The sequence below is a fragment of the Amblyomma mixtum genome, chromosome 2 (assembly GCF_055824585.1).
Source record: "Amblyomma mixtum isolate Tamu chromosome 2, ASM5582458v1, whole genome shotgun sequence".
Taxonomy (NCBI): domain Eukaryota; kingdom Metazoa; phylum Arthropoda; class Arachnida; order Ixodida; family Ixodidae; genus Amblyomma; species Amblyomma mixtum.
The window spans coordinates 236,095,701-236,123,193 of record NC_143013.1 but is presented as its reverse complement, the minus strand read 5'-3'; the positions used below and the strand labels follow the sequence as shown (position 1 = coordinate 236,123,193).

Sequence of the window (27,493 nt, the reverse complement as noted above, 5' to 3'; positions counted from 1 at the left end):
ATATCCATTGGGCCAAAACGTAATAGTGGTTTATGGTTTATGGGGGTTAACGTCCCAAAGCGACTCACGTTATGAGGGACGCCGTTTTGAAGGGCTCCACCCGGGGTCATTTAACAAACGTGCACTGAGATCGCACAGTATACAGGCCTCTAGAATTTCGCCTCCATCAAAATCACCGCTGCTGGGATCGAACCCGCGTTTGTGGGGTCAGCAGCCGAGCGCCATAATCACTGAGCCACCGCGGCGGGAAAACGCCATAGCGCTGAACGACAACGGAACCAGGCTCAAATATGAAGTGGCACTCCGCCAAATGTATTTTTTTCCTCAGAGGGCGGCTGAGTGTGTATGTGTGTTGTGGAGGGGGAGGCAGTTGGTCAATCGGGCACCTCAGGCGTGTACGAGTCTGTAATCTTGCGCTTTTTGACAAGTCTGGGGAAACACAAGATGACTGGAAAGGATACGTTGCTGACTAATCTACATTAGTGCAACTGAACAGAACGAAGAATTCGTTAGCTGAGACCAGCGCACACAGAGTAAGAAATGCAATACATGCCCAGAGCAATGCGTGCAAAATCCAGCGTGCCAGCTTGGACTAGCGCCTCTGCCTGCTGTGAACTTGACACTCTGATAAAGAAGCCTCATAGCTAAAATAAAAAGCAAGGAAATGGAGCTGAAAGAAAAAACCCAAACTGGCAGGATCAAGAAAGAAGGCATGAATAAAAGACGCAGACAGCCTAGCTTCGATGACGAATGGCGACTCCAGAAGGCGTTCGCTCCGCACTGGTGTGCGGACAGGGCACGATTTATTGCGGAAGACGACGTCTGACCCCGGGATGAGGTGGCCTTGCGGCGTCGAAGTGCAACGACGCCCGTCCATCAGCGTCTGGTTTCGCGGCATTACGGGTCAGCCACGTGGCGAGGGAGGCAGAAAGGAATGTTTGTCTGCGCAGGCGACGCAGGCACTGGAACTAGAGAAGACGTTTCTCTTCTTGGGATTTTACATCAGCAAAAAGCACGCGCGTTCAGTGGCGACACGATTGCCTGCATGGAAGGAACCCGCGTGCGAGCTTAAATGTGAGCATTGCGACCGTCTTTCCCTGCTTCAGCCGTAGACATCTTCGACTGCCGCTGCGTGGCTCAGAGCCGCTCTCCGTAGTCCGACAGTGTTTACAGCAACGGTGAGTTGTAGAGCTCGGATATTCGTTCGGTGCGTTCCCGGCACGTACTCTTTCTACTTCCTAAGCTCTCAGCTTGCTGTTTTGCTTCAGTTCTCAATATTAGCAATTAAATTTTGCCGTTTATTCTTTCACCTGTGTGTTTGATTCCACTGTAACTCTATAAAATTTCATTGAGTTGCAGCCACCTAATTATCAAATAACTTTGCTTTTTTGCATGACCGAAACCTTTGCAGTCCTTCACTATGGCACACAGCCTCGTCTTTCTGTACGTGGCTGCGGCGGCTGCTGCCAGTGTGGTGCCGACGGCGGCACTTGCGAAGCCATCCATTGAACAAGCCGAAGAACGCGTTCGAGAGTTGACGCAGCTACTAGGCGATATCAGGAGTAAGTGCTGTTCTTTTAGTGTGATAGCAGTTTTGAGCACTCCCTGTATTTAGCCGTAACATGTTCCTCTGTTTCTTTGTCTGTCTGTTCATCTGAAGACTTTTTGGCAGGCTTGTCACCTGTGCACCGGGTTGTGGGCAACCTGCCATATATATACCATGTATTTGAGGGAAGCCGGCCACCAATTTGAAAAAAAAAAGTATTTTTTGAGGAAACGAGATGCTTTTTGCGGCGCAGTAATACCAGTGTTGCCGGACGTCACAAACCAGGTGAATCACGTGACCTAGTAAGTGATTAACTGAATTCTGCGAGTTGAAATTTTAGCTATTACCGATAGGCCGCTAACTGCAATTCGAGATGGGAAGCCAGCCTTTAGTAATAGGCATATCAGTTTTAGCACTTTAGAAACGTGATTACCCCCCCCCCCCCCCCCCTCTCCTTGAGGTTGATCTACTAGTATGGGCCAGTTTTCGCGCCGTTAGAAAACCGCGCTCTTGCGGGAGGGCGGAGAGCGACGTCATTGAAATGCTACACCACGTGACTCTCGTACAACGTGTCACTCTCTGCCCGGTCTGCGCTGGAGCATATATATAGGGTGTCCCAGCTAACGTGGACCAAGATTTATAAAAAAACTAAGCGTTCGACAGAACTGAAATCGCGTGGATGTTGTTGACGTTTATCTAAAGTTACAGTACCATTTTTTCGCTCCTCCTATTTGATTAATTACTCGAGATATATTTAAAAAGCTATATTTAAAAAGTTAATTTAATTATCTCGACTAATTCTTCAAATAGGAGAAGCGAAAAAATGGTACTGTAACTTTAGATAAACCTCAACAACATCCACGTGATCTCAGTTCTGAACAAAGCTTAGTTTTTTTATAAACCTTGGCCCAAGTTAGCTGGGACACCCTGTATATATAATACAGAGAAGGGAAGGTGATGAGGGGCTCGTTATACATTTAAGAGAAGCGAAGAGCCACGGAAACCAAGGAAGATAATTGATTAGAAAAGCAGAGAAAAAACAACCACATGCCGCCGGTGGGAACCGAACCCACGACCTTAAATGTATAACGAGCCCCTCATTCCCCTTGCCTTGTCTGTTAACTGCTTAACGAGGGCCTCGGATCTGGCAGCTTTAATGGCATAGGAAGCATAAGAGGGTTCTCACACACCTTCCACCCTCGCCGTTGGATGACGTTCCACGTCACACCAGCGGTAACTCAGGACGTACTACGCCCGCCGCTTATCAACGTAGGTGGCACTGATGGACACTCTCAAGGTTAGGTGATTTGTAAACATAAATACCCCCGAAAGCAGAAGATCTGACAGCCGTCGCCATAGCTCGGTTGGTTGAGCACTAGACGCGTAATTTGGAGGTCGTGGGTTCGGTTCCCACCGGCGGCATGGGGTTGTTTTCTCTTCTGCTTTTCTAATCAATTATCTTTAAGCGATAGCATATTCAATAATATTCTCCATTGATCAACAACCCAAAATAAATAAATAAAGTAAATCCCTGTGTTTTTTGGTTTCTGTGGCTGTTGGCTTCTCATATATATATACGAGGTCTGTTAGAAAAGTATCCGACCTTTGGCCGAAGAAAAAAAACTGGCATAACTGGAGCGTTAGAAACCTAATAACCTTCAAAGTAGTCTCCTTGGGGCTCCATATACATCTCCCAGCGGTGCTGCCATTGTTGTTAGTATTCCGAAAAGGGCCTTTTCGGAATGGAATTTAGCTCTGCTGTCGTTGCAGCCATAATGTCCTTTCTTTTCTGAAATTGCGCTCCTTTCAATAGCCTCTTGATTTTAGGAAACAGCCAGAAGTCGTAGGGAGACATATCAGGAGAGTAAGGAGCCTGTTGAACTACAGGAGTCTGGTTTTTCGCCAGAAAAGTCTGAATCAAATGCGAGGAATGTGCAGGAGCAATGCCGCGAGGGACGCGCCAATTTCTTGTTGACCTCAATTCCGGTCTCTTGCGCCGCACAGCACCGCGTAGGCGATGGAGGACATCCCTGTAGTACTCTTTAGTCATTCTTTGATCCTGTGGGGTGCGTACTCGTGGTGTGCCACACAAAGTTAGTCAAAAAAGCAGTCAGAAAAACTTTGACATTGCTGCGCACTTGGCGGGCCTTCTTTGGGCTTGGTGACGTGGAATGCGTCCTCAGTGACGACTGGGATTTGGTTTCCTGGTCGTACCCGTACGCCCAAGACTCGCCACTAGTGATTACGGCGTCGGTGAAGTCAGGGTAACTGTTTGTGGAATCCAGCATCTCCTGTGAGACTTCAACACGAAGTTGCTTTTTCTCCACCGTCAGCAGCTTCGGCACGAATTTCGCCGCAACTCTCTCCATGGCCAAATCTTCGGTGATAATGGAATGTGCAGAAAAATTGCTGATATCCACCTCTTCCGCAATTTCTCGGATAGTCACAAAACAGTCCCGCATCACCACAGCGTTCACTTCGGCAATTACCTGGCCATTTCGGCATGTTGATGGCCGACCGGAGCGTGGCTCTCTCTCCACAGATGTGCGGCCGTCTTTAAACCAGTTGCACCACTGCTTAATCTTTGTGCTGCTCATAGCATCATCACCGAAAGCCGTCTGAACATTTCGAATGGTTTCCACTTGGCTATCGCCAAGTTTCTGGCAAAATTTGAGGTAGTAGCGCTGCTCCTCTCGCTCCGCCATTTTCCTTGCAACAAAAAACCGACGAGAGCACTGCTCACTGCCTCACTCAAACGCTGCTTCCCAGCGACTGACGCTATCGGCAGGCGGGAAAAAATTCCTGCATGCGCACGAGGGTTCATGGTCGGCTGCTGTAAGGGCGCTTATTTCATATCCATCAGGTGTTCGCAAAAACAAAATAAAGTCGGATACTTTTCTAACAGACCTCGTATATACAGGGTGTCCCAGCTAACTTGGACCAAAGTTTATAAAAAAAACTAAGCATTCTTCAGAACTGAAATCGCATGGATATTGTTAAGGTTGATCTAAAGTTACAGTATCATTTTTCGCTCCTCCTATTTGAATAATTAGTGGAGATAAAGAAATTAACTTTTTACATATAGCTTGAAACATTCAGGCATCAATAGGAAAGTTGTGGAGCTCCACAAATATTGTCCAACCCAGGCACTTCCACGAGATAGACTTAGCGTGGACGTTTTTATTCGGGAAAAAAGAAAGCCCGCGGAGTTTAAATAATAGTACGTGACAGCGCGCTCTGTGCGCCCGGATGCGCCGCGATTACAGCGCTCTCATCCGTGCTTTGTAAGAAACATCACCCGCTTCGGGCCTTTCGTGCTGCCCAAGACAGGGCTTCGGGATGTGCTTGGTTCCAAGATAAGCGCCAGAGGGTACGGGCGGCAATGCAAAGAAAGCGTAGCTCCCGTTTCGGCGGCGATAACTGCGCTCTCACGTCAGCAGAATGCATGTGGAGGAACGATGACAATCTCCTGAGTTTGAATTTGGGAGCCAGATACCAACAAGCAAAGACGCATGTAACAAGCCTGATAACGCCGTGTGAATTACGCTGAAAAACGGGAGCCGCGCTTTCTTTCAACTGCCACCCGAACCCACTGGCGCTTATCTTGGAACCAAGCACAACGCGAAGCCCTGTCTTGGGCAGCCCGAAAGGCGCGAAGCGAAGGAAGTTCTTTACAAAGCACGGATGAGAGAGCTGTAATCGCGGTGCATCCGGGCTCACGGAGCGCGCGGTCACGTGATATTTTTTAAATTCCGCGGGCTTTTGTTTTTCCCGAATAAAGACGGCCACGCTAAGTCAATCTCGTTGGAAGTGCCTTGGTTGGACAATATTTGTGGAGCTCCACAACTTTCGCATTGACGCCTGAACGTTTCAAGCTATATTTAAAAAGTTAGTTTATTTCGACTAATTATTCAAATAGGAGGAGCTAAAAAATGGCAATGTAACTTTAGATAAACCTTAACAACATTCATGCGACTTCAGTTCTGAATAACGCTTAGTTTTTTTATAAATCTTGGTCCAAGTTAGCTGGGACACCCATATAGACCGCCGTCATCGGGCTTTGGCAGCGGCCCGACAGCGGACGAGCGCCACTTGCAAAAAAGGTGCCGCAGTTATTGCGGTGTTTAGAAGGGCCGCTGTGGGTTCGACAGGGGTGGAAGTAGGTCGGACGGGCGGCTTCGAACCTGTCGACCGAGCTCATAAGCACACCCGCTTGGGCGGCCGGGCCGCTCTTCATACGCATGCGCTTTGCGCAGCGCGCAACAACGTCAGCGCTTTGCTTCGAAAACGGCGTGCGGTAAAAAGAGCAAAGCCACCGCCTGCGATGCAGAACCTAGCTGCTAACAACCAAGAGGTGACCGTAACAGGGCTTTCTACCACTCCAAAGCTCTCGGCCACCAATGCTAATGAGCTCTCGCTGATTGATGCGCTAAGATGCTAAGCATAACACAATATTTTTTTTCCTTTCCAGGTGCCATTCAGCCTCGGCACTGCAGCGATCTCTTGCACGGTGGTCAACGACAGAGTGGAGTGTACACCGTGTTCCACAAGGCTGCAGGTCCTTCAGGACAGAGAGTCTACTGCGACATGGACACGGACGGCGGTGGCTGGACGGTGAGGCCGCTGTTCACACGCTGCGGGATGTTTGCTTTCCTTTGGGCACAGAAACCCGAAGAACGTTTTATGCTAGCCAAAGATTTTTCTATGGCTCTAATTGCAGTCGAAGGCCCGTCTTCATCCTATTTTAATTCTGTGCCCTGACGATTGGAATCGGGAATACCAACATAGTTTATGACACTTTTGTTTTTGTCCCATGATGGTCCTGCGCAGCGCTCGAGAATGCAGAATTTGTCGACGAATATATTACAGAGACGTTCAAGGGCTGAGTGCCGCAGCAGGTACCACGTAGGTCCACGGCGCACAACATAATTGTGCCGGCTCATGAATATGAATATATGATGCTGGAGAGTTTATTTATTTGGGAGATACTGCAGTCACGGAAGACCAAGCAGGTGGGGGCATAGAGATACAAAGTTTACACAGCAGTGCTTTCAGAAGCATACTTTAAACGTGAGTTTGGTTAGAGTATCATGGCTAGTGCGAGCTCCTCGTTGTTAAATAGTCGCCGCCTTGTGCCGTATGCGCACCTACAAGGGTAATACAACCCTGTCTGTTCGAAAGAAGATTGGGAGTTCAGCATGCATTTTAATTTACTTGTAGAAGGAAGCAAGAATAAAAAATTCGCTGCGGCTTAGCTTGGTTAAGCCCGGTAATTGCGAAAGCAATATCCGTACCTACGGCATGGTACAGCTGGCGGTGTAGCAGGTGGTGGTGCTTGTGGTTAGACTGGGGGTGGCGCATCGGTTATACAATCCAGTGTAATCCAATTCAATACAATCAAATCAAATCCAAACGAATCCAATCCCATCCAATCAAATCCAAACCAATCCAATCCAATGCAATCCACTCCACTCCAATGCAATGCAGTCCAATGCAATGCAATCCAATCCAATCAAATCCAATGCAATGTAATATAATCCAAATCAATCTAATCCAATGCAATCTAATCCAATCCAATCCACTGCAATCCAATCCACTCCAATCCAATCCAATCCAATGCAATTCAATCCACTCCAATCCAATCCAATGTAATGTAATCCAAACCAATCCAATTAAATCCAATGCAATCCAATGCAATCCAATGCGATCCAATCCACTCCAATCCAATGCAATCCGCTGCAATCCAATCCACTGCAATACAATCCAAACCAATGCAATCCAATGTGATGTAATCTAATCTAATCTGATCTAATTTAATCTAATACAATCCAAAACAATCTAATACAGTCCAGTCCAGTCCAATCCAATCTAATCTAATCCAATCTAATCGAATGTAATGCAATCAAGGTAAAATGAAGGTCAATGGTGGTCACCACCGCGGCACGATGGTGGCCACAGGCCACGGCACGATGGTGGTCACCAGCCGCGGCACGATGGTGGTCACCGGCCGCGGCACGCAAAGGCGTGAAAGTGCAAGTAGTATTGCTTTCGCAATAAAGCTTCAAAATAGCCGATTTGGGCTGCTGCAAGCAGTGTGCGAATAAATTTGCAGGCTAAACTATTTTTTGTGCTCTACTGAGAACCGACCGCCGAGGCGTGATTTTTTACTCCTTTGCTGGTTTCAATCGCAGGTTGTGCAACGTCGAGGGCAGTTCGGAAACAGTGTGTACCACTTCTACCGGAACTGGACCGAATATGCCAAGGGTTTCGGTGACCCTGAAAATGAATACTGGATCGGTAAGGTGTCTAGTTAAGAAAGGAGCGTCAACAGTTCTTGAACAAGATTTTCACTGTCCTTACTGTTGAGTGCTTGGTACCTTCCCGCGCGCACTCCGGAATTACTAATGCGAGCTGCGCTTAAAAGGTAGCGGTAACAAACACTGGCACTGCAACACAAATATGCGAGTAATGCGCCGACTGTGCATGCATGGCACAGTCGTCCAGACACCTGCCTAGATTCGTCGAACGGCGCGCGGAGAAGTGCACTAACGGGAGTGCCTAAGACTTTAAACCTGTCTTTATTGTGAATGTACATTGTCATAGAACGTGTTTAACTTCTCATGTCTTTAAAATCAGTAGCATTTCGCACACGCTGATCGAATTAAAGTTCACGACAAGCTTTAAAACGGTTAGTATCTTTGTCGCTCAAAAGGGGCCGTAATAGCCTTTCAGTGGCGCGAAAATAAAAATGTCCATGTCCTCTCTAACTTCAGTCATCCCGAGGAAACCACTTAAATGTCGAGAAAGCTCACTAAATGGTGTGTGGTAGGAGTGTCATGTCCAAAATTAGTGTCAGGTTACAACAGATGGAGGGGTTGCGTGGTTCGATATAATCAGTGACGCAACAGCTACCAGTCAGATGACCGTTTGAAGGAGGGCTCGCTTCGGCTTTTTTAGTTCGTGCTGGATGTCGCTGCAGTAAAAGCCTTTCATTAGTACGCGTCTAGTAGACACAAAGGGTGTAGTTCCGCTTCCTTATGGAACGCCAACTCACCAGCGGCAAAACCATCAGGAAACCCGAAAGTGTTAGCGCGTTCTTAAGCAACAAGAGAGGAAACCGGGATGAACAGAAAATAGTGGGCGTCCCAAACGAAGTTCGGTGTATGGCCCTTAGCAGCGCCCAGAGCGATGCGTGTCAAAGCGAAGATGCCGCTGGTGCTCTGCGAAGGAGGAGGAAGCACGCGTAGGTTATGAGCTCCAAACCTGTCGTGTTGCACTGTAAATCTAAGGTTCTTTTTTTTTACTGCTCACAAGCGAACCCAATGCATGCGAGCTCCCAAGAGTTGGATTGTCTAAAGAACCTCAAGCTGTTTTTGCTGAAAGTATATACTTTTTGTGTTCCTCTGGAAGTGGTGTTGGGTTACTTTTATCCTACACTTGGAAAGCGGCCAGAGTATAAAGGGGACTGTTTTCCACCTTTTTTTCGTCTTGCTAATTAAAGTAATATGTACATTTCTGCAGTAAATTTATTCTTAGCCATTCCTCAGGGCTTCAGGATACTATCGTTAATAGCTTCGTTTGGTTTATGGTTTATGGGGTATTAACGTCCCAAAGCAACTCAGGCTATGAGGGACGCTGTAGCGTAGAGCTCCGGAAATTTTGACCACCTGGGGTTTTTTAACGTGCAGTGACATCGCACAGTACACTTAACCTCTAAAATTTCGTCTCCATCGAAATTTGACCACAGCGACTTTGATCGAACACGCGTCTTTCGGGCCAGCAGCCGAGTGCCATAACCACTGAGCCACCGCGGAGGCTTGTTAACAGCTTCGCATAGGAAATGTGGTCGCTTTAGAAAGGGTTAATGAAATGAATTCTAGATCAGACTGGGATTGCTGAAAACGAGCTGACACAGCAGCTGGTCCGGACACTTTTTATCAGCGTCCAAAATTCTCTGGCCATGCGCACCCTCGAAAATGGTGTTTTTGTTTTTAAACAAAGCAGAATGCCCAGTTCTTGCATCTCAAATCCGATCACTTAAAACGATGTTTTACTTTATAGTCAAGGCATGAGGCCTACTACCAACATCTCCAACTAGAACTCTTTACACTGCGCCCTCGCCATGTGCCCATTCCCAACTTGTGGGTTCCCTACGCTAGATAAAACCAGCCGTATGTGGCCCTCCCCAACGTGCAGGTTCCCAACGCTAGATAAAACCAGCCGTATGTGGCCCTCCCCAACGTGCAGGTTCCCATCGCAAGATAAAACCAGCCGTATGTGGCCCTCCCCAACTTATGGGTTCCCTACGCTAGATAAAACCAGCCGTATGTGGCCCTCCCCAACGTGCAGGTTTCCAACGCTAGATAAACCCAGCCGGATCTGGCCCTCCCCAACTTGTGGGTTCCCTACGCTAGATAAAACCAGCCAAATGTGGCCTTCCCCAACGTGCAGGTTCCCAACGCTAGATAAAAGAAGCCGTATGTGGGCCTCCCCAACGTGCAGGTTCCCAACGCAAGATAAAACCAGCCGTATAACTACTCCTGTTTGAAAATTTCTCTTTCAAATCCGATTCCGAAGCTCTTAGTTCCTGCACGGGGACATGGAGCTCTCTCACGTCTGATGTCAATTTGTGCTCTAATTTCCATTCACTCCTTGCCCCACTCGTCCAGCGTTTGCTTGGGTTCTGTCGACGGAAATATCAGTAGTCCCAGATCCCGAGGATTTTCCGTTATTTCCTGCGAATTTATGCTTAAGTAAAAGTATTTCCTCCACCTCCCAACATCTACTTCTGTAGAATCGCGAAGGATATGGTTACAAAAAAAAAAACTCTTAAGGCACCTCACTCAATAACAATCCTCTCCAGGCCACCCGTTCCCCCTAAAACGGCAAGAAATCATAAGTAAATTTAGTTTGGCACCGATATGCTATAAGACTAGAGAGCTTCTGACGGAACTAGACAAACTTTAAATGCCTTGACATAAAACTCAACGACGGCATTAATTTCGCTTTAGCGCTGTTTCGTAGACAACTTCAGCTGATGTAGCGACGCTGACATGATGTCAGTTTAGCCCTTTTCCGCTAGTCCGCATTCCAGGGTCACGTTTGCCTCTATTACTAGAGCGATTAGTGTTCACTTTGAAGTGTGCAGCCCTGAGTGCTGTTCGGAAATATCTTGTCACTTGTTCTAAAGTGTTAATTTTTTTTCGCGTTTACTTTATTAGCCAAAACTGCCGACCTCTGTGAGCCTGTATGAGCTGTGCCGTTTATCTCTCGTGTCTTAATTGATGCCTCGCAGTGAGCATACGTAGCTTATTCGGATACCGCTAGCAAAGCGCACATTTTGTACTGAAACTAAAAGAAAAAGGTAAGGATAATTGCTTTGGAACCTGTTCTCGTTTGTATGTTGGCTCCGCGTCGTTCAGCCATCTGCTAAGGGGCACAGGTCTTGTCAAGCCCTTTTTAGGCATTTGTTGGCCCTCCTTCAATATCAATCCTGTGCAGTGGACGTTTGGTGCCGAAAATAAACTTGACTTTGACTTTGGTCACAGCACACGAAACAGCGCCCCACTTGTTGGATCAAATATCATAACCTACGGATATTTTGGCTTGCGCCACTTTTCCCTTTTCAAGCGCGGTGCGGCGAATTGACGATGTAAAGTCTTCACGCTGTATTATAACGTTGGACGTGAAAACTTTCTAAGAAGCCAGCGCTCTCAGATTGAACGTTCTGTGTCTCAGAGAAGAAGCTCTGTGGAGAAAGAAAAAGGTTCGTAATCTGCGCCTTCCTGCTAGCGCCCAACGATTCCACTTATCTCATGTTCTGACAAATTATGCTGGAAAAATAGCATGACATTTCTTGGGACACAAAAATTTTACTCCTGTACTTCATGTTTTGTTTGAAGCTTTGATTTGCTCTTTCACTGAGCTCCTACTAGCTTCACTAAATGTACAAAATCCAATTTGTTGCTCTTAGGCTGTACACTGATTTCACAAATTTTGTTGGTACTAGCGGAATTCTAGGGTTCGCTTTGGAGTGAGAGGTCGTTTTGTGGAGGTAATAAATTTTTCTTTGATTAGTGCATAATTTTGCAGTTAAAGGGTAATCGGAAGGCGTTTTCGTGAGTTTTTTTTTCTACCAATGGTCATGCTGTAATGGTCATGCTGTAGCCCGTGAAACATTTGATGTGGTTTTTCTTACTCTGAACTCACCCAGGAAACGAGGCCCTGCACGCGCTGACGTCGGACGGCGATGAGATGACCCTTCGGGTGGTATTGAGCAACAGCACAGAAGACAGCCAGTCGGTCGACTACGAAAGCGTCCGGATTGAAAACGAGGAAAACCTCTTCAGGTTGCAACTGGGAAAGCTGTTGGGACCAGACGGTGCGTCCTGAGTAGAAAGTGGTGCGCGAATAATGTAGAAGACGCCTAATGATATGGAGTAGTGCTGCGTGGTATGCTCAAAATATTTATTTTTGTCTTTACTTCATTCTATTAATTTTTTCTTAATACTGCTAACTTAGGCATCCGAGGATGCAGTAGGGCAGCGGATAAAACTCCTAATTAGGCTATATGGCTATTAAATCCAAACGTGTAAATTAGGGAAAAAAAAACAGGCTGTAGAGACGCGACAGTCGTGTCGAATCTATACCGTTTATTTTTTTTTTTTGCCTAAGTAATATGTCTGGATGCACCTCACTGACATTGACCAACAAAAGAATTAAGTCAAGTACCAGATAGTTTAGAAATATACAAAACAGGGAAAAAAACTGTTCATGAAATCGCCCAGACAGCAGTGAAAACAGCATTATGCTCTGTAAAACCAAATGGCAAACATTTTTTTAAGGTCAAAATTTAAATGATTCTTGTAATTTGTTTACGTTGTCCACATTCACTATCTCGATGTGAAGATCATCCCACTCGACTATAGTTAGCGGCCAAATCAATATTTACAAATGTCTTCATCGCACTGACGAGGGAGCAGACTAAAAGAATTTCTGCGTCCAGCTGTGCTACCGGCTTAGAACGTACAATATTCACATCTACTGAATGCACATTTTCTTTAAACGGAATGCGCACGCGACAGAGCTCACTTCTCTTAGATATTCGCTGAGATCCTGGTAAACCTGGTCTCGACGTACTCTCTGTAAGTTATCTAATGCCTCACTAATTAAATGCTATCCCGGGTGCTTTGTCTTGTACTCTTTCGAACCTATTTTGAACTACAGAAAATCTTGCAGCAGTAATTCAAATATGCGCAGATAACTAGAAAAAGAGACTTGTAGCCCTTCACGAATGAAGCCTTTTTTGCCATGTCAGCTTAGCAGTTATTTTCACAGAAATGTAATCCTGCCAAAGGGTCGCTTGCATTTTATCACTTACTCTACATTCTACGCTTCTGTTTCAGGCTGGGACGCTCTTAACAACGGAAATGGTCGAAACTTTTCCACCTTCGACAGGGACAACGACCTGGGTAGCAGTGAACATTGTGCTGTTCGTTACCGCGGTGGTTGGTGGTATAACCACTGTCATCTGGCCAATCTGAACGGCCTCAACCTGAACGGACCGCACGTCAGCTTCGCAGACGGAATCGAGTGGAGTGTGCGAGGATACCCCGTCCGTCTCTATCACTACTCCTACCCGAGCGTAAAGATGATGATACGGCCTGTGGGGTCAGTACTAGACCGTAGAAGCAGGCTGATCGCTCTACCTCCTGTGTAACATAACATCACTGCGATTAAATTAAAAATGCACAAATAAATTGCTCGTTTTTTGATAGAACTAGTCCTGCGAATGATTTCTTGGTTTTTGGAACGTAAAGCATTTTCGTAGTATTCGCTTGTAGGCCACTTCAGATTGTTTCTTTTTAAAGTGTGAGCATCACTTGGATGCCTATAATATTACACGATTCAAGAATTCCTTACTGGCCTTTCCTTTTTGAGCCCCGCCGCTGTGGCTCAGTGGTTATGGTGCTCGGCTGCTGACCCGGAAAACGCGGGTTCGATCCCGGCCGCGGCAGCTGAATTTCTTGAAGGCGAAATTCTAGAGGCCCGTGTGCTGTGCGATGTCAGTGCACGTTAAAGAACCCCAGGTGGTCGAAATTTCCGGAGCCCTTCACTACGGCGTCTCTCATAGCCTCAGTCGCTTTGGGACGTTAAATCCTAATAAACCTAAACCAAACCCTTCCTTTTTGAAGTTCTCCAGGAGGCATATGACACTCTTAAGTGCATGTCAGTAAGGGATATTACGTACCAACTTGGAAAAACTTGAGAGACAAACGGATGCATTAAAGTGCTAAAATCGGCCCTGTCGCTGCATGCAATGTTCAGAATGTTTTCTTGAGTAAACCATTATCTTTGGTGCTTGTGGCAAATGGGAGCTGGTGTGCTGCAGCTTTGTTTCCTTCTCAGCTCTCAGCCAAAGTTGGTAGGTATGTAGTGCAACGTTTTTCTTTTATTTTCTACGTCTGCCGTGATCTGCTTCGTATTTTGTGCACGATGAATCGTAATTGAAAACTCACTCCCTGCTTAAATTGGTAATATTCTTGAATCTTCCGACGCTAAATAACGGGGCTACGAACGAGAGTAGAAGGGTGTATCGAGTTCGTTGTTCTCAAACTACTGTGAGCTAACCAACGCAAAGTCTATACGTCGACGGCTTTTGAGTTTCGGTAATGACATGCTAATAAGCATTTTCTTGAATCCATAACAGACAAACCAGGCGGGAGCGATGTAGGATATAAAGTGCAGCGAGTAGTAAAGCTGAATTATATTATAAATCTTGGTAATTACAGATTAGGTATGAAATTTGATACGCTACCGGCTTTGGCGGTGGGCCCAAATTAAAAAAAAAACGAAATGAGGGCGTTTAGTTCTCGCGTGGTGTTTCGGTCGTTAATCGCGACTGTCCAGTTCGGCTTCAGTGCGCAAGCGTGCCGCCTAAGGAGAGCTGCTCACGCGGCCTCTGCAGCTTCTACAAATGATGTGCTGTACCCGTCGCCTTAATAAAATGGTGGCGGCTCCGAGCTTCCGTTTGTGGACGAATACGACCTTCTGACTTCCTTTATATCTTACGATTCCCTACGTTGGGGTGGTGTCGACCTCTACAACAAATAGACCACCCTCATTCCCAATATCGAAATAAATGCGTAGTTTGCTAACTCAACATTATTAACCAGTAATTCACATGTGAGCCCGCCGCGGTGGCTCAGTGGTTACGGCGCTCGGCTGCTGACCCGAAAGGTGCGGGTTCGATCCCGGCTGCGACGGCCGAATTTCGATGAATGCGAAATTCTAGAGGCCCGTGTACTGTGCGATGTCAGTGCGCGTTAAAGAACCCCAGGTGGTCGAAATTTCCGGAGCCCTTCACTACGCGTCCCTTATAGCCTGAGTTGCTTTAGGACATAAAACCCCAATAAACCAAACCAAACATCTGTTCTCTACTTGGATAGTCTAACTGCCGTGAAAAACCACGCAAAGAAGTAACGGTATTCTGTGCACGACAATGCAAACTGAATTGTGGGCAACCTTTTATGGGACATTGAATACGTGCTTAGCGCTTTTAGAGACGTAAACACGCAGGGACTGAAAAGATAAACCAGGAACAAAGCCCAGGAAGTAGAGGGTCTTGCAGCTAGCATTGACAGAATCCCTTGAAAGCCTCTGGAAATTAAAGCCCCTATTTTGACGGTTGGCATGTACATCTTCGAGACAACCAAACAAAGCACGCACTCACGTCAGGAGGCAAAGGAATGACTGTTAGGGTAGCGTAATCAGTGACATCGGAGACAGTGTGTCGATTGCCTGCAGCGCCTGGAGGTCAGGGGCGTAGGGATACTGTACAATATTCAAGATGTGTAATATCTTGTGCGCCTCTTAACAGTTTCTTTCTATTTTTTTTTCCAGGAGGAGGAGGGGGGGGGGGGGGAGTGGACTGAGGCGATTCCGAAATGCCATGATATGAGGAAAACTGCATTCCGCTTCGATCATTTCATTGTTCCCATTCCTAACTAGTATAAAACAGTCGCGCACTGGGACCCCTATAGGATGGATCGCTAGGCTTGGGGGCTGTCGAGGACGGAGGGGCCCTGGTGTTGGCTGACTCGTTCAGCCCCGCAGGTCCTGGCTTCGAAGGACGGTGTCCAGTTTCGTTATGGAGGAAACTGTACAGAAGGTTTATTTTGCATATTTACAGTCGAGATGGGAGTGCTGTGGTCACAAAACAACACCCTGTTAAATAGGCTTCGTATTCCCGAGTCAAAGTTCGAAGAACGATGTCCAGTCAGTTGGGCAGTTGTCGTCGCTGGTGGTACCACCCCCGTCAGGGGGCGGTGCTGGGCCCTCACTCTCTCGCCGCTCGGTTGATGGGAAGGGGTAGAGACAGAGTCATAAAAACACTGATGTGTCACTTTGACCATTGCGGTAAGTCTCCTGTTCGTTGGCTCCATGGGAAAGGAACTTCCCGCGGTCTCCCAGCAGGTGAATGAACGTGCTCGTACTCCCCCGCCGGATGTCCGAAACTGTCGAGGACACAGCCGTGTTTCAACTGGCAGCAACAGCTTGACCTTTCGCCGCACCACTCTGTTCGGCGACCCGAGGGCAGACTCGGCCACTTGACGGCTCGCCGTCGCCGCTGCTTCCGCCACTGCTGCCGCCGTCCCCGCATCTTTGCTTCGCGGTGACTAACATCTGGTAGTAATTCCTCCCAGGCCCGTGTTCTCCGGTCTTAACAGAGCCAATAGCAGTAAAAATAATTAATGGAACAAAAGAAAAACACTGCAGAAAATAAGCCCTAACGACTTCGCAATCATTGCAATAAAGACGGAACATGAAAATTTAATTCAGTGTCTTATTTATTTATTTATTATTCCTCAAAGGTCCCTTTCAGGACATTACATGAGGGGTGGGGACAACACGGCAAAAAAAATATTATACATTAAAAGAAAATGGACAAAGAATTACGTTGATGAGTACGCTTCCTCGATAGTGGTCTTGAAGAGTCGATGATTCATGATGGTGGCCACTTCAGCAGAGAGGTCATTCCAGTCACGGGCGGTTTTTAAGAAAAATGATTGCTGGAATGTGGTGGTATGTGCACGCTCAGGGTAAATAGCGTTCGGGTGGTTATGTCGGGAAATGCGATGCACGCGTGGAATTAATCGGTTGGCCTCGGGAAAGTTGTGGAAGAACTTGTGAAGTAAGCAGAGACGTGCTGCGTTCCGACGGGTGACTAGCGTAGGCAATTCCAATCGTGATTTCAGACCTGAGATGCTGGTAGGATAGGAGTAGTCAGATGAGGTGAACCTCGCGGCATGATTCTGAACTGACTCAATGGTATTAATTAGGTTAGTCTGATGGGGATCCCAGACTGAATTAGTATATTCAAGTTTAGGTCTGCCGAAAGTCTTGTAAGCGAGCGATTTGAGAGAACTTGGTGCTAGAGCAAGGTTGCGCCGAAGATGCCCAAAGACACTGTTTGCGGAGTTAGTTATGTTGACATGGAGAGTCGAAGTTAGATCACGAGAGATATGGACGCCTAAGTATTTGTAATGATTGACCGAAGAAATTGGGCAGTGATTAATAGTGTACACTGGCGCGATGAAGTTGGGGCGACGGTGAAAAGAAATCAGTGAGGTCTTTGAAATATTAAGAGACATACTTGGACAAAATCTTGTCCTAGTTGCGCTCGCGTCAACCTGCCAGACCTCCAGCACAGAAAGGACCTCTGCACGCTCCCGATCAAGCTATTTTGCCCAACGAAGTGCGGAAAGTTCTATCGCTCACACCGAAGTTAGCCGTGGAGATAAAGAAATCACCCCAGGAGTGGTTAACCTGCGTTCGGCAGGTATCCCGGCTGGCTGAAGAAGATCAGGTAAAGCGGACCATAGCTGAGGGTGTGGACGTCCTGCACCTATGAAAGCAGGCCCAGTCGAAGATTTTTATGGGAAAGATTGCCATTTACTTAGTAGAACTTTCCATTTCTCTTCTGCCACGAGGAAGGTGGTTTTGTCGTTATTTCAAAGTCCAGTTCAATGACAAAGCAAGCGCAGCTATTTCCACGCTTATCAAATGTTGCGCTAACCAATCCTTCTCTGGACGGGAGCAAAAAATTTATGCACGAGGTTCAATCTAGATGGGGTGGAGAAAGCTACTGAAAAAAGGGAGCGAAACCATCTTGAGGATTTATTCAATGCGAAAACGCACAACCCGGACGTCCTATTAAAAGTAATGACTGCAGAAAAAGACAATTGGCTGAACTCAATCGCCTTGTTTCTCCTGGACAAACTAAACCTACTGACTATTAAGGATCCGTACCTTATAAAGAACTCGTGCGAAGTAGCGGCCTTCCTAAAGACACAACCCGACAAATGCCTTCAGGCCTTCTCGATTAACATTAAAGACCTCTACTATCCATTACCCCCCCCCGCTGATTTGCTTTAGTGCACCGAAGATGGCATGGACGACATAGCAGTAGTAGATTTTCAAAACACCGCAGAAGTGTCTGTGCAGGATTTTTTAGAGCTGGTATCTTTCTACCTCTAGTCCACGTTTATTAGCTGGGAAGGCAAACGGTACCTGCAGAAAAAGGGGATTTGCATAGGATTTCGTCCTGCGCCAGTGTCAAGCAGCTTGTACTTGGCAAATGTTAACAGAATCTCGAATGATCGCACATTTAATTTCAGAGTAGAAAAAGTATTCAGATATGTTGATGCTTTTGTTATAGTTCTTGTTATAGATTGTGCCTTGGAAGACCTGGAACACATAAACTAGAAAATTTGTTTCTTTGATCTTCAGTTAGTCTGTGAACAGGACCACACGTGCTGAAGCCATGCTCCTCGTACTAACAAATCCCTGCTTTCATACCATTCAGCACACTCGAAGTTTATAAAGAGAGGTATTTTCACCACCTTTGTCAAAAAAGGCGCTGGAGAAGTCCTGTGTGCACCTGATGGAATCTAGTCTCCAGAATCAAGAAAAACGGCTACAAGAAGCGGATTATCCCCAGAATGTATTGATGTCGGTAGCCAAAGGGATAATTCAGAACAAGGCGACCCAGAAAAATGTAAGAAAGTAGCAGTGGTACCGTACATGCGCAGGATATCGCATAATTTAAAGAAAATAGGTCACCTAGCAGGTGTTCGAGACCCTAATAAGCTTGCCAAACTACGTAAATGGCGAATCCTTTCCCTGTAAAGAAGCAAACCTGCACAAAGGAGCACACGAAGAAATTTGTTGAGTGCTCAGAATAGGTTGTTTACTCTCTGCCACTCTCATGTGGTAAAGTTTATGTAGCTGAGACCGAAAGATGTCTCAATGACGGGCTACGTGAACCCAACAGAAACCTACAAAAGCCTGAAGGTAATCTGTCTAAACATTGTGTAGAGTGCGAACCGGGTGTGTGCACTGCAGACTTTAATGCATGTCATTAACAGAAACAGCAAACAGCTTACAACAGAGATCGTGAAGGCAAGAAATGTAAAAGGACTAGAAAGTAAATGTGTGAGCATGCCTTCTGTATTTCTATCAAAGAAAGAGTTCATTTTTCTCGATGATGTGAAGAATAGTGAATGCCTGGCGCCAGTCAACTGCAGTGTGATAGCCTTGCGGGTTATCTTCTGATGCATGCACGTTGTATAAAAAAGATGTACATGAATTGAATGAACATTCACTTGAAAATTAGCGCATGTGGTGTCTCCTTCGTGTTGGCCGTGTTTCCTAGCACTACAGACTTCCTAATGCACGGTGTGTTTGCGGCGGTTGGGGACAGCTCGTGCCCTGCTTCCACCCTAATAGTGTCTCAGACGCAGTGGACGACGCCCAGCGGCGCTAGTGTCAGAGAAAGACACGTGCTCGAGCGTTCGTGTTAAGCGTGGTGACTATGGTACGTTTCAGATGGCACTGCTTCAAACACACACTGCACTTCCTGGCATCATGGCAGTTAATCCGAATAAATACTGAGCGCGTGATTATTCCTTTCATTAAAACAATTCTCTGTCTGCAAGGGTTCGAAAATAATGTTCTAGTTAGAGACATTGCATCCCTCTAAAAACTTATAGCCCTATAGAGTGCTGATGCACGCAGTATACAGATATAAAATTAGTCCTTCAGCAAAAGCGTTACTGGTGTTAATGGGGGGATAGTTTTTTTCAGAACCTCTGTACAATTTTGTCTTTAGGTTCGTTCTTGCTATAAAATTCCAATCTCTTGCACTGTAAAAAATAACAAACATTTTCAACTGCTGCGATAACTATCGGTACATTGTTCCCGATATCAATGCCGCCTACGTGCCAGAAATTTGTTCATGGCTGCCAGAATCCGAGCACCGGCAGCACACATCTGTAAAAGCCGCCGAGCAGTGGAGACCCAGCTACAATGCACTGCTTACCCAAGATAGTTGGAACCTTTCACGCGCCGGTTGACCAAGACTTCTGCTTCTATAACAGATACGTGAATGAGCCTAGAAACCACGTGACATACTCTACTCTGACGCACTCAGAACTTGAAACTGGTAATTTTGCTACATTACGCGCATGTTTGAGCACACCGACTGCATGCATCGGGATTAAGAAACACGTAATCTCAACGTGCGAACGCTTCGCGCCTTAAATAATGCAAATTTTTTTTTGTAATTACAACACGGAGTTAATAAAGCCAGTAACTAACTGACAAAGCTAATCGCGTCTCGAAAACTGCTGAGCAGCAGGGCTCGAACGAAGTTTTCGGCGGATTTCTTCCGTTAGCGCGTCAGCCGTCGTTTGCTACGGCATGAACGGCTACGGCATAGCTACGGCGTAGACTGCGCCCCCGTCGAGGTCGCGCCGAGCAGTAGAGTGGAACAGAGGAGGAGGGAAGTAGTTAGTGCTACTTTCTTTAGAGGGTTCATTTAACAGTAGCTTTTGCTGGGCTAGTTGGTGTGACATTGTGTTCAGGAAAGTAAAAACAGCGCTAAATTTTACACAAACCACACAGAAACACGGACAGGACGGGCGCTGAGGGCTTTTATGTCAAGCAGCATTGTAGCGTCATCTGTTGGTGAATATTGCAACCAAGGGTCGGAAAACGTGTTTCATCTTCTTTCGTTACCTTTTGTTCGGCGGAGGAGCGCGGAGGAAGAAGCATCAAAAAGACTCAACACTGTTAGCGTTTATGTTGATTTAATATGTGATTTTCTCAGTAACAAGTCACTTCTTTACGCTGAAAGGGCTTTTTAGTGTTCGCGAAGGGTAATCGGTCAGTCTTGCGGAGCTCCTTGTTGCCGTTCGTATTTCTCATTAGCGCATTATGAACGCATGCATCGTTTGCTCTGATTGAAGTGCTTTTGCAAAGAGAAGAAAAACTCTCTTTCTCCATGGCGAGAGTTGAGCCGCACCCCACACCGGAACCCACGAGCGCCTCCCCACTCCGCATTCCTAGCACCCAGCGACGAGGCGTCTAATCTTCAGAAAGAAGATGAACGTGGGACTGGTCACGACACAGGACGACGGGGTTGCAGAGCTCCCCATAACGACGTTAAAGAGGGGAACAACTAGTCTATTCGTACAGAATGTAAATGGGTTCATTCTTTTCTTGCCAACTTATGAATTAAACTTTGAAAACATCATCGTCCACAAATTGCCTCTCTGGCCTCGCGCTCACCACAGGTTTTTTTATGTAGGCCCCTTCATTTTCGATTTTTAGTTTCTCGGTACTTCCTGGAACTTCGGCAACATTTTTCCAGCTGAAATCTGAGTGAAAATCGGGTTGTTCGATTAGCAATTCAATAATTTAGGTTTTTTCGGATAATTTTTTGCACAAAAAGTTGATTACTATTATCGCTCGTATTTTCGGGCTACAGGTACATGGCCTGCTATTTTTCCTTTGCTCATTATTTTCGTGTACATTATGAAAAATGAATTTCTGCTAGAAAACTGTTTATCAATTCATGTCTTCATTTTTCTTACGCGTCTCTCATAGCCAGAGTCGCTTTGGGAGGTTAAACACCATAAACCAACCAACCATTTTTCTCATATATTGAAATTATGTTTTTGCGCAGACTGCCATATCTCAACTGCAGCTCTTTAATGTCCAGCGTCTATTTGCTTGCTTTGTGCAAACAATAGGACAACTTCCCGGTGACCATATTAAACGCACAATAGCCTGGCAGCTGGCAGGCGTTATTTTGGGTAACGTTTGTCACTCTGATGCGAAGAAGAATCCTGGGGTAGTAATGCATACGCTGTCCATTTCAAAACTGCCGTTTCGCGCCCGTCTGGTCCTCTGTCATTGGTGACTCAGATATACCCGCGGCTTTCAAGCATCTATGGAAATAAGCGACCGGGCCTCACAATTGGCTGGCATTGACTGCGATATGCGGCCACTGGTCAGGTGCTTCGCGGAGGTCGGTCAACAGCAGGCAACTATACCTGCCCACAGGATGCCATCAGCTTTGATACGCAGCCAGCAGTGTGGTCCACTATCCTTGGTTAGCGTACCTTAGAACTCAAATCCACGGTGTTTTCCTTTATGCCAGGCAATAATTTAAGAGTGGTTTCCAGCTGCACTGCATGCACTGACGCTTGAAACAGGTGTCAAGTGGTGTTATAAAAGAAGGAGTACACCAGCTGCACAAGAAAGCGAACACAAGCATCGTTTTTTTTTCTGTTTCACAGAGCACGAATACATGGGGCATCTTTTTGCACAGCAGATATTTCAAATAATTCCACGCCATCCATTTTTTTCGGTTAACCTTCTTACTTTCCCTCCTCCTCCTCCTCCATGCCTTCCTAAAGCTGTTTTCTGTGTCCAATGTGCAATCGTTTTATGAGTGCAATAAGCGCTCACTGGATAGCGAGCACATTGGTTTGTTGTCCTTGTATTACCTTTTTTTCACGGTGTTAATGAAACTATAGACGCATCTACCAATGTGCCGACTCAAGCTCAATCCTGCGATTGCCCCCTGTACCTGATGTTCGGTGTTAACGCGACGTTGTTGTTGTTGTTGTAGCCTTTGACAAAATGGCACATACCCACACTGGGGGATCGGCCAAGAATCGGGAGGTAAAGGTTCGTATTCACCTGTACATAGTAAAGACAAAAGAAAAGCACACGGGAGAAGAACACCGGAGGTTAACGCGATATCATGAAGACTACCGTTTTGCAGAAAATCCGTCGTCGTCGTTGGTGTCGGCATTTTCAGCCAAAAAGCAGGTGGCGCTCCAGTGACCTGGTGACGTCATTACAACCTGCACACCGGACTGTGAGAGAACTGCCCAGCGTGGCAGTCGATCGTCTCTGAAATTAATGATTCATCTCTAGATGTTGCTGGGGAAGAGGTACCTGGGTCTCACAAGCCCCACCAGTGGCTGTGTTTGAAACAGCCACCTTCCGGGGAAGTGGCGCATAGCTTAACTGCTGCACCAGCGCCCCAGGAGTGGTACGAAAACTGTCAGCGAATTATGAATATAAACCAGAGATTGACCAATTCCGCATATATTGGCATTAACCCATCAATGCTATCTCGTCATATCCTTAAGGCAGTAAGAATAACGTTTGAGCTAGTTAGTGCAGCATATTAGGAAAAAACAGCGCAAAAAATAACGGACGTATAGTGTCTGCGCTGTCTGTGGTGTGGCGTCCCTTCGCTCTACATCCGTCGTCTTCCCGCTGTTTTCTTATTTAAGGCATAGCTGAAGCGTCCCTTCAAGCTTTTCTTTTCTTTGCTATCATCACGAATAAATTCGAGTCTCTCTACTAGCGCATTTAATATCGTATTGGGTATACTAAGCAGTAAGTACTCTTAGGTGAAAACTTTGCTAACAGCTCTGGGTACGTTAATAAAAAACTGGAGGAGACCCTTAAGCTCTGCCTTAATATATGATGCGATAAAATTAATGGCTCCATTGAGCGGCATGGTGTCCTCTGCCTTTGCCTCGGCTCTACATACTCATGTATCCATAATTGGTCATTCTCTAATCTACGTTCATAGGTCTCTGGGAGTCTTCACATCATTCCTGGTGCCGTGGCACAGCAGTTAAACGAAGCGCCTCTGCCCCGGCAGGTGTATGTTTCAAACACAGCCACCGATGTAGCTTGCGAGACCAAGGTTGCTCTCCCAAGAAAGCTCTCGCGACAAGTCATTACTTTACCTTAGCAGTTCCATGGTGAGCAAGTTTGCTCGCAGTCCGGATCGCAGATTCCTACTTGCCACGGTAGGGGGATTGTGGCAAGACGTCGCATGGCAATTGGCAATTGGCAAGACGTCGCCTATTTTTCGTTCTTAACGCTCACGCCGGATTTTCAGCACAAGGTGAACATCAGCGCTATGACGTTAAAATACTGCGCAACTTATCTGAGGCATTTAACTCTCCGATTCAAGTCTTCTAGGGGCAGACACGTCAGCATTCTGCATGCGCTCTTTTGCTTGGTACCTAGGCAGCTCCAGCAAATTAGGTGGGCAAGGATGGCAGACCTTTTCAGCTGAATCGTTGGAAAAGCACACCAGAAAATCAAAAATTATTAGCTTGAAATTAAAAAGAGCCATGGTTCGCAGAAATTACATAAAAATAAAATTATGAGTAAAGAGAGCCTCTGCGAAGGTTGAAGGTGTCTAACCTTTCTACCTTCATGGAAATTAAAAATTAAAGTGCACAAAAACCAAATATCTGCTCCTAGGTATTGGCAAGTGAAATCTGCGACGGCGCATCTATTTAATGTCTTAAAAAAATTTGCGGCATTTAAGAAATCTGTTCAGAACAACACACGGTGAAGACGATCGGCATGTGTTTCAACATTTGTCATGGCAATGTAAAGAAGGGCCAGAGGAAGCGTAGTCGCGCATGAAGGAACCCTGTTTACTGGCGGGCTTTATTGAGAATGCCTGAGGGAGTGAGACAGCGTGATGGCCTCACGCCGGAACGTGTCCGATAGCAGTGATGAGCACACTCAAGAAAAAGGGGCTAGGCAGCGCACGGACGTTTGACTTGTATTACCTATAATGCTCAAGTTGTCACGTTAGGGGTCCACGTACACGATAGAGACTGGATGCCTTCTGTCCCCGCCGCTTTCTGAGCATTCGTTTTGAAGGGTTACCTCTTCGGTGTTTACATGCGCAAACTAACACCACAAATAGACGGGACAACATGATCGGCCAATCAAAAATTTTTTCGGACTACGTTGGCAAAAATAGACTTGGCATTAAAACGCTCTAGCCATGCACGAGGCAGAATGTCGTCGAAAACATTTTTGTTTTAGTGCGAGCAGGATGCACACAATCACATCTTGACTTATTTTGCAGCCCCTTTTCTGCAAACAGAGCTTCATATTCTCTGCTGTGAACTAAAAAGCACTGGACTCTCAAACTTATTCTACCACTGGTTGCTACCAAAATGCTAACGGCTCCAAACGCGGCACACAGGAAAGCACTGCCTACACCGCCGGTCGTCGGCACCGGCTGGCGCGGTGCCTTTGATCCCACTTTCGTTGATTAGAAAATCCCGGAGGTCGTTTCATGCAGTAATGAGTGAACACGGCGCTGCTCTCCATTCATCCCTGGGAGATACCTGCAGGACAGGAGCACCTCATTTCCTTTACTGTAAAGTGTGTGAAAAAGTTAATGAGCAATACAGTGCTCTTTCGCACTGTATTCGCATATTACGCGCCAAAAAATCCTCAGCTTCGGCCTGAGTGCCAACGGCTACTGTAAGGCATACTAGAATTAAATGGTCACCGTCGAAAACGTGATCATTTTCCACAAAACGGCGCAAATTTCGCCACAAACAGGATCAGCAATACATTCTCATGCGGCCACCTACGCGTGGACCTTTAAAAGCATGCCACCTTGCTCAATGTAGAGAGAATTCCAAGCGCTCGCCGAAGCTGAGTTTACTCGCGAATATTTCGGTGCATGTAAGCTCGCACGCGGTGGTAAAGCAGGTCACAAGGCGTTTGCAGTTGGGTTCCGAAAAAGCTCTAGATAAGCTCATATAAAGTCAGTGTATTAGAAATCAGTCTGCGTTGAGGGGCTTGCATCTCTGTTGGAAATTAGCCGCTATGAGGTGCTGGAATGAATGACCTTGAAAGAATGATATCCTACTCAAAAGCATGGCATATTCGAAGCAACGTTCAAAGCGTGTGACCCCTGTCGCAACACCTTCCCAGCGCTCACCAGTAGGATCGGGCAAACATAGTGTCTAATGTACCCGTTCGAGTCAATTCGAACCCAAGTAGGTCTTCAAGAGTACGTTCTTTGGCGGTACTTTTTCATACGTCTGAGACTGCGTGGATTATTCGTATAAGCAACTGAGCCTGCGTAAACTATTTCAGAATTGATTTCACATAAGCCTAGAGGATTCTGGGTGCATGCGAGTCCGAGTTGAAGGCACTTCTTGATCAGGGTGGATATAAAAGAAACGTTTCATTTGGACCAAAGATATCGTTTAAATGTGCAAAGATTGGAACTGTAAAGCCTTGAGGCAAAACATTTGAACTATGGTATGTTGTCATTGCACGGCGGTTTCTTTATTAGCCTGGAAGACAAAACACACAAAGGTTTTCTCATATGGAGGCTGAGAATTTGAAATCAAATAACATTTTCTCGCCAAAGTGCGAAGTTAAACTCAGACTTAAGTGCCTCGCTCAATAATTCAGTGTGAACATCACAGATTTGACACGATTACCCAGCTCCGAAAGTGCACGCAATAAATTGAAAACGAAAGGGACTAAGAGTTACTAAAAATAAGGAAGACAGGAATTTGTGTTTATTGCTTCTGAAGTGTATATTCCAGGAGCAATGAGTTTTAAGAATTTTTCAGGTCCACTTGTGGTACCGAGCCGATATCACGAGGCCTTCAAAGAGATTCTTGGCCAGAACTACTTTCCAGTTTGTTCTTCACTTTCTCGTTCAGTTGCTTCAAGTCTCTGAGCAGCGTCTGGTACTGGAACCTGCCCTTTTCAACAACGAGGTCCAACATCGCTCTGCCAGTTAGGTGAAGATTTTTCTTGGCAATGTCTTCATACGTGTCGTATGACTCGGAGAAAGTCTTGAGAATCAGCTCCCTGAACGCCTCTGGGAACTGGGGACTCTCCTGGAGAGCGGCTTCCACCATTCCGCACACTGCCACCCTGATGGTCTCGTGCTGTACGAAATCGTTGTACCGCCTGGCGTCACCCGGCTTCCTCTCTCCCGCGACAAAAAGGGGCTCGTTATGGTAAGGGTTCTCGCACAGCAGCGACCGGATTGAGGAAAGCACGCCTTCAATTCCTCGAGACGGGCTCAGAGGTGGTCCGGGCCTTGTCCCGAGTATGCTGAGGCAAACCTTACCGCAAGCGTAGAGGTTCGGGTTGAAGCCCACACGGCCAGAGTCTGTGGTCATGATTCGGACGCGCGGTGGGCTCAGAGGGTAGTCGGACGGGTACTTGATCAGGAAGTGGAAGAACCCCCCTTCGTACGGTGTGCCAGCGGGACCCACAATGAGGGCGTGCACCTTGGTGGCGTCGTCTTCATCGGGCGCGATGAACAGACCCGGAGGAGGCTTGGCGCAGAAGTTCTCGATGTCCCTCTTTACACGGAACAGGCACTGAGGCGACGAGTGCTCATGCTGGTACTTCAGAGGGTCCCAGAAGGTCTGGGGCTTGGGTTGGAAGATTGACGGCAGCATCGTGTGGGTTTCCGGATGAGAGGCGGGATAAATTTTGAAAGCGCTTGACCGGCCACCCAGACACAGCCACTGCGTTGTTACTGTGGCCCTCTTCGTTGTCTCCAAGCGCTGCGTGTGCTTCTTCTTTCTCGCTTCTAGTGCCCGCGACGAAGAGGCGAACTTGCGAGTCTGCGGATGCTAACAACAAAAAATAGCGAATGTAATTCGGGGGTCTGCTGTTTAAATTTAAGACTTTGTTGGGCTCCTTGAAGGGTGACGATCCTAACCCTCGCCTATGGCTTTTTATGTCACAAGACAAGCTTTGAAACACCTCCCA

The 27,493-nt window shown here is 46.6% G+C and overlaps 1 protein-coding gene and 1 pseudogene across 1 annotated transcript; one reads left to right on the top strand and one right to left on the bottom strand.

Moving 5' to 3' along the window:
* The first annotated feature begins 803 nt into the window (after window positions 1-803).
* On the top strand, window positions 804-14,038 carry LOC149363010 (techylectin-5A-like). Its single transcript, XM_089569853.1, has 6 exons — window positions 804-1,178; window positions 1,412-1,562; window positions 6,018-6,160; window positions 7,738-7,843; window positions 11,760-11,927; window positions 12,952-14,038. The coding sequence occupies exons 2-6, from the start codon at window positions 1,421-1,423 to the stop codon at window positions 13,263-13,265; spliced, it is 873 nt and encodes a 290-aa protein (XP_089425979.1). The 5' UTR covers window positions 804-1,178; window positions 1,412-1,420; the 3' UTR covers window positions 13,266-14,038.
* A 12,329-nt stretch (window positions 14,039-26,367) lies between these two features.
* Window positions 26,368-27,177, bottom strand: LOC149363009 (ubiquitin-conjugating enzyme E2 Z pseudogene; annotated as a pseudogene).
* Window positions 27,178-27,493: the final 316 nt, after the last annotated feature.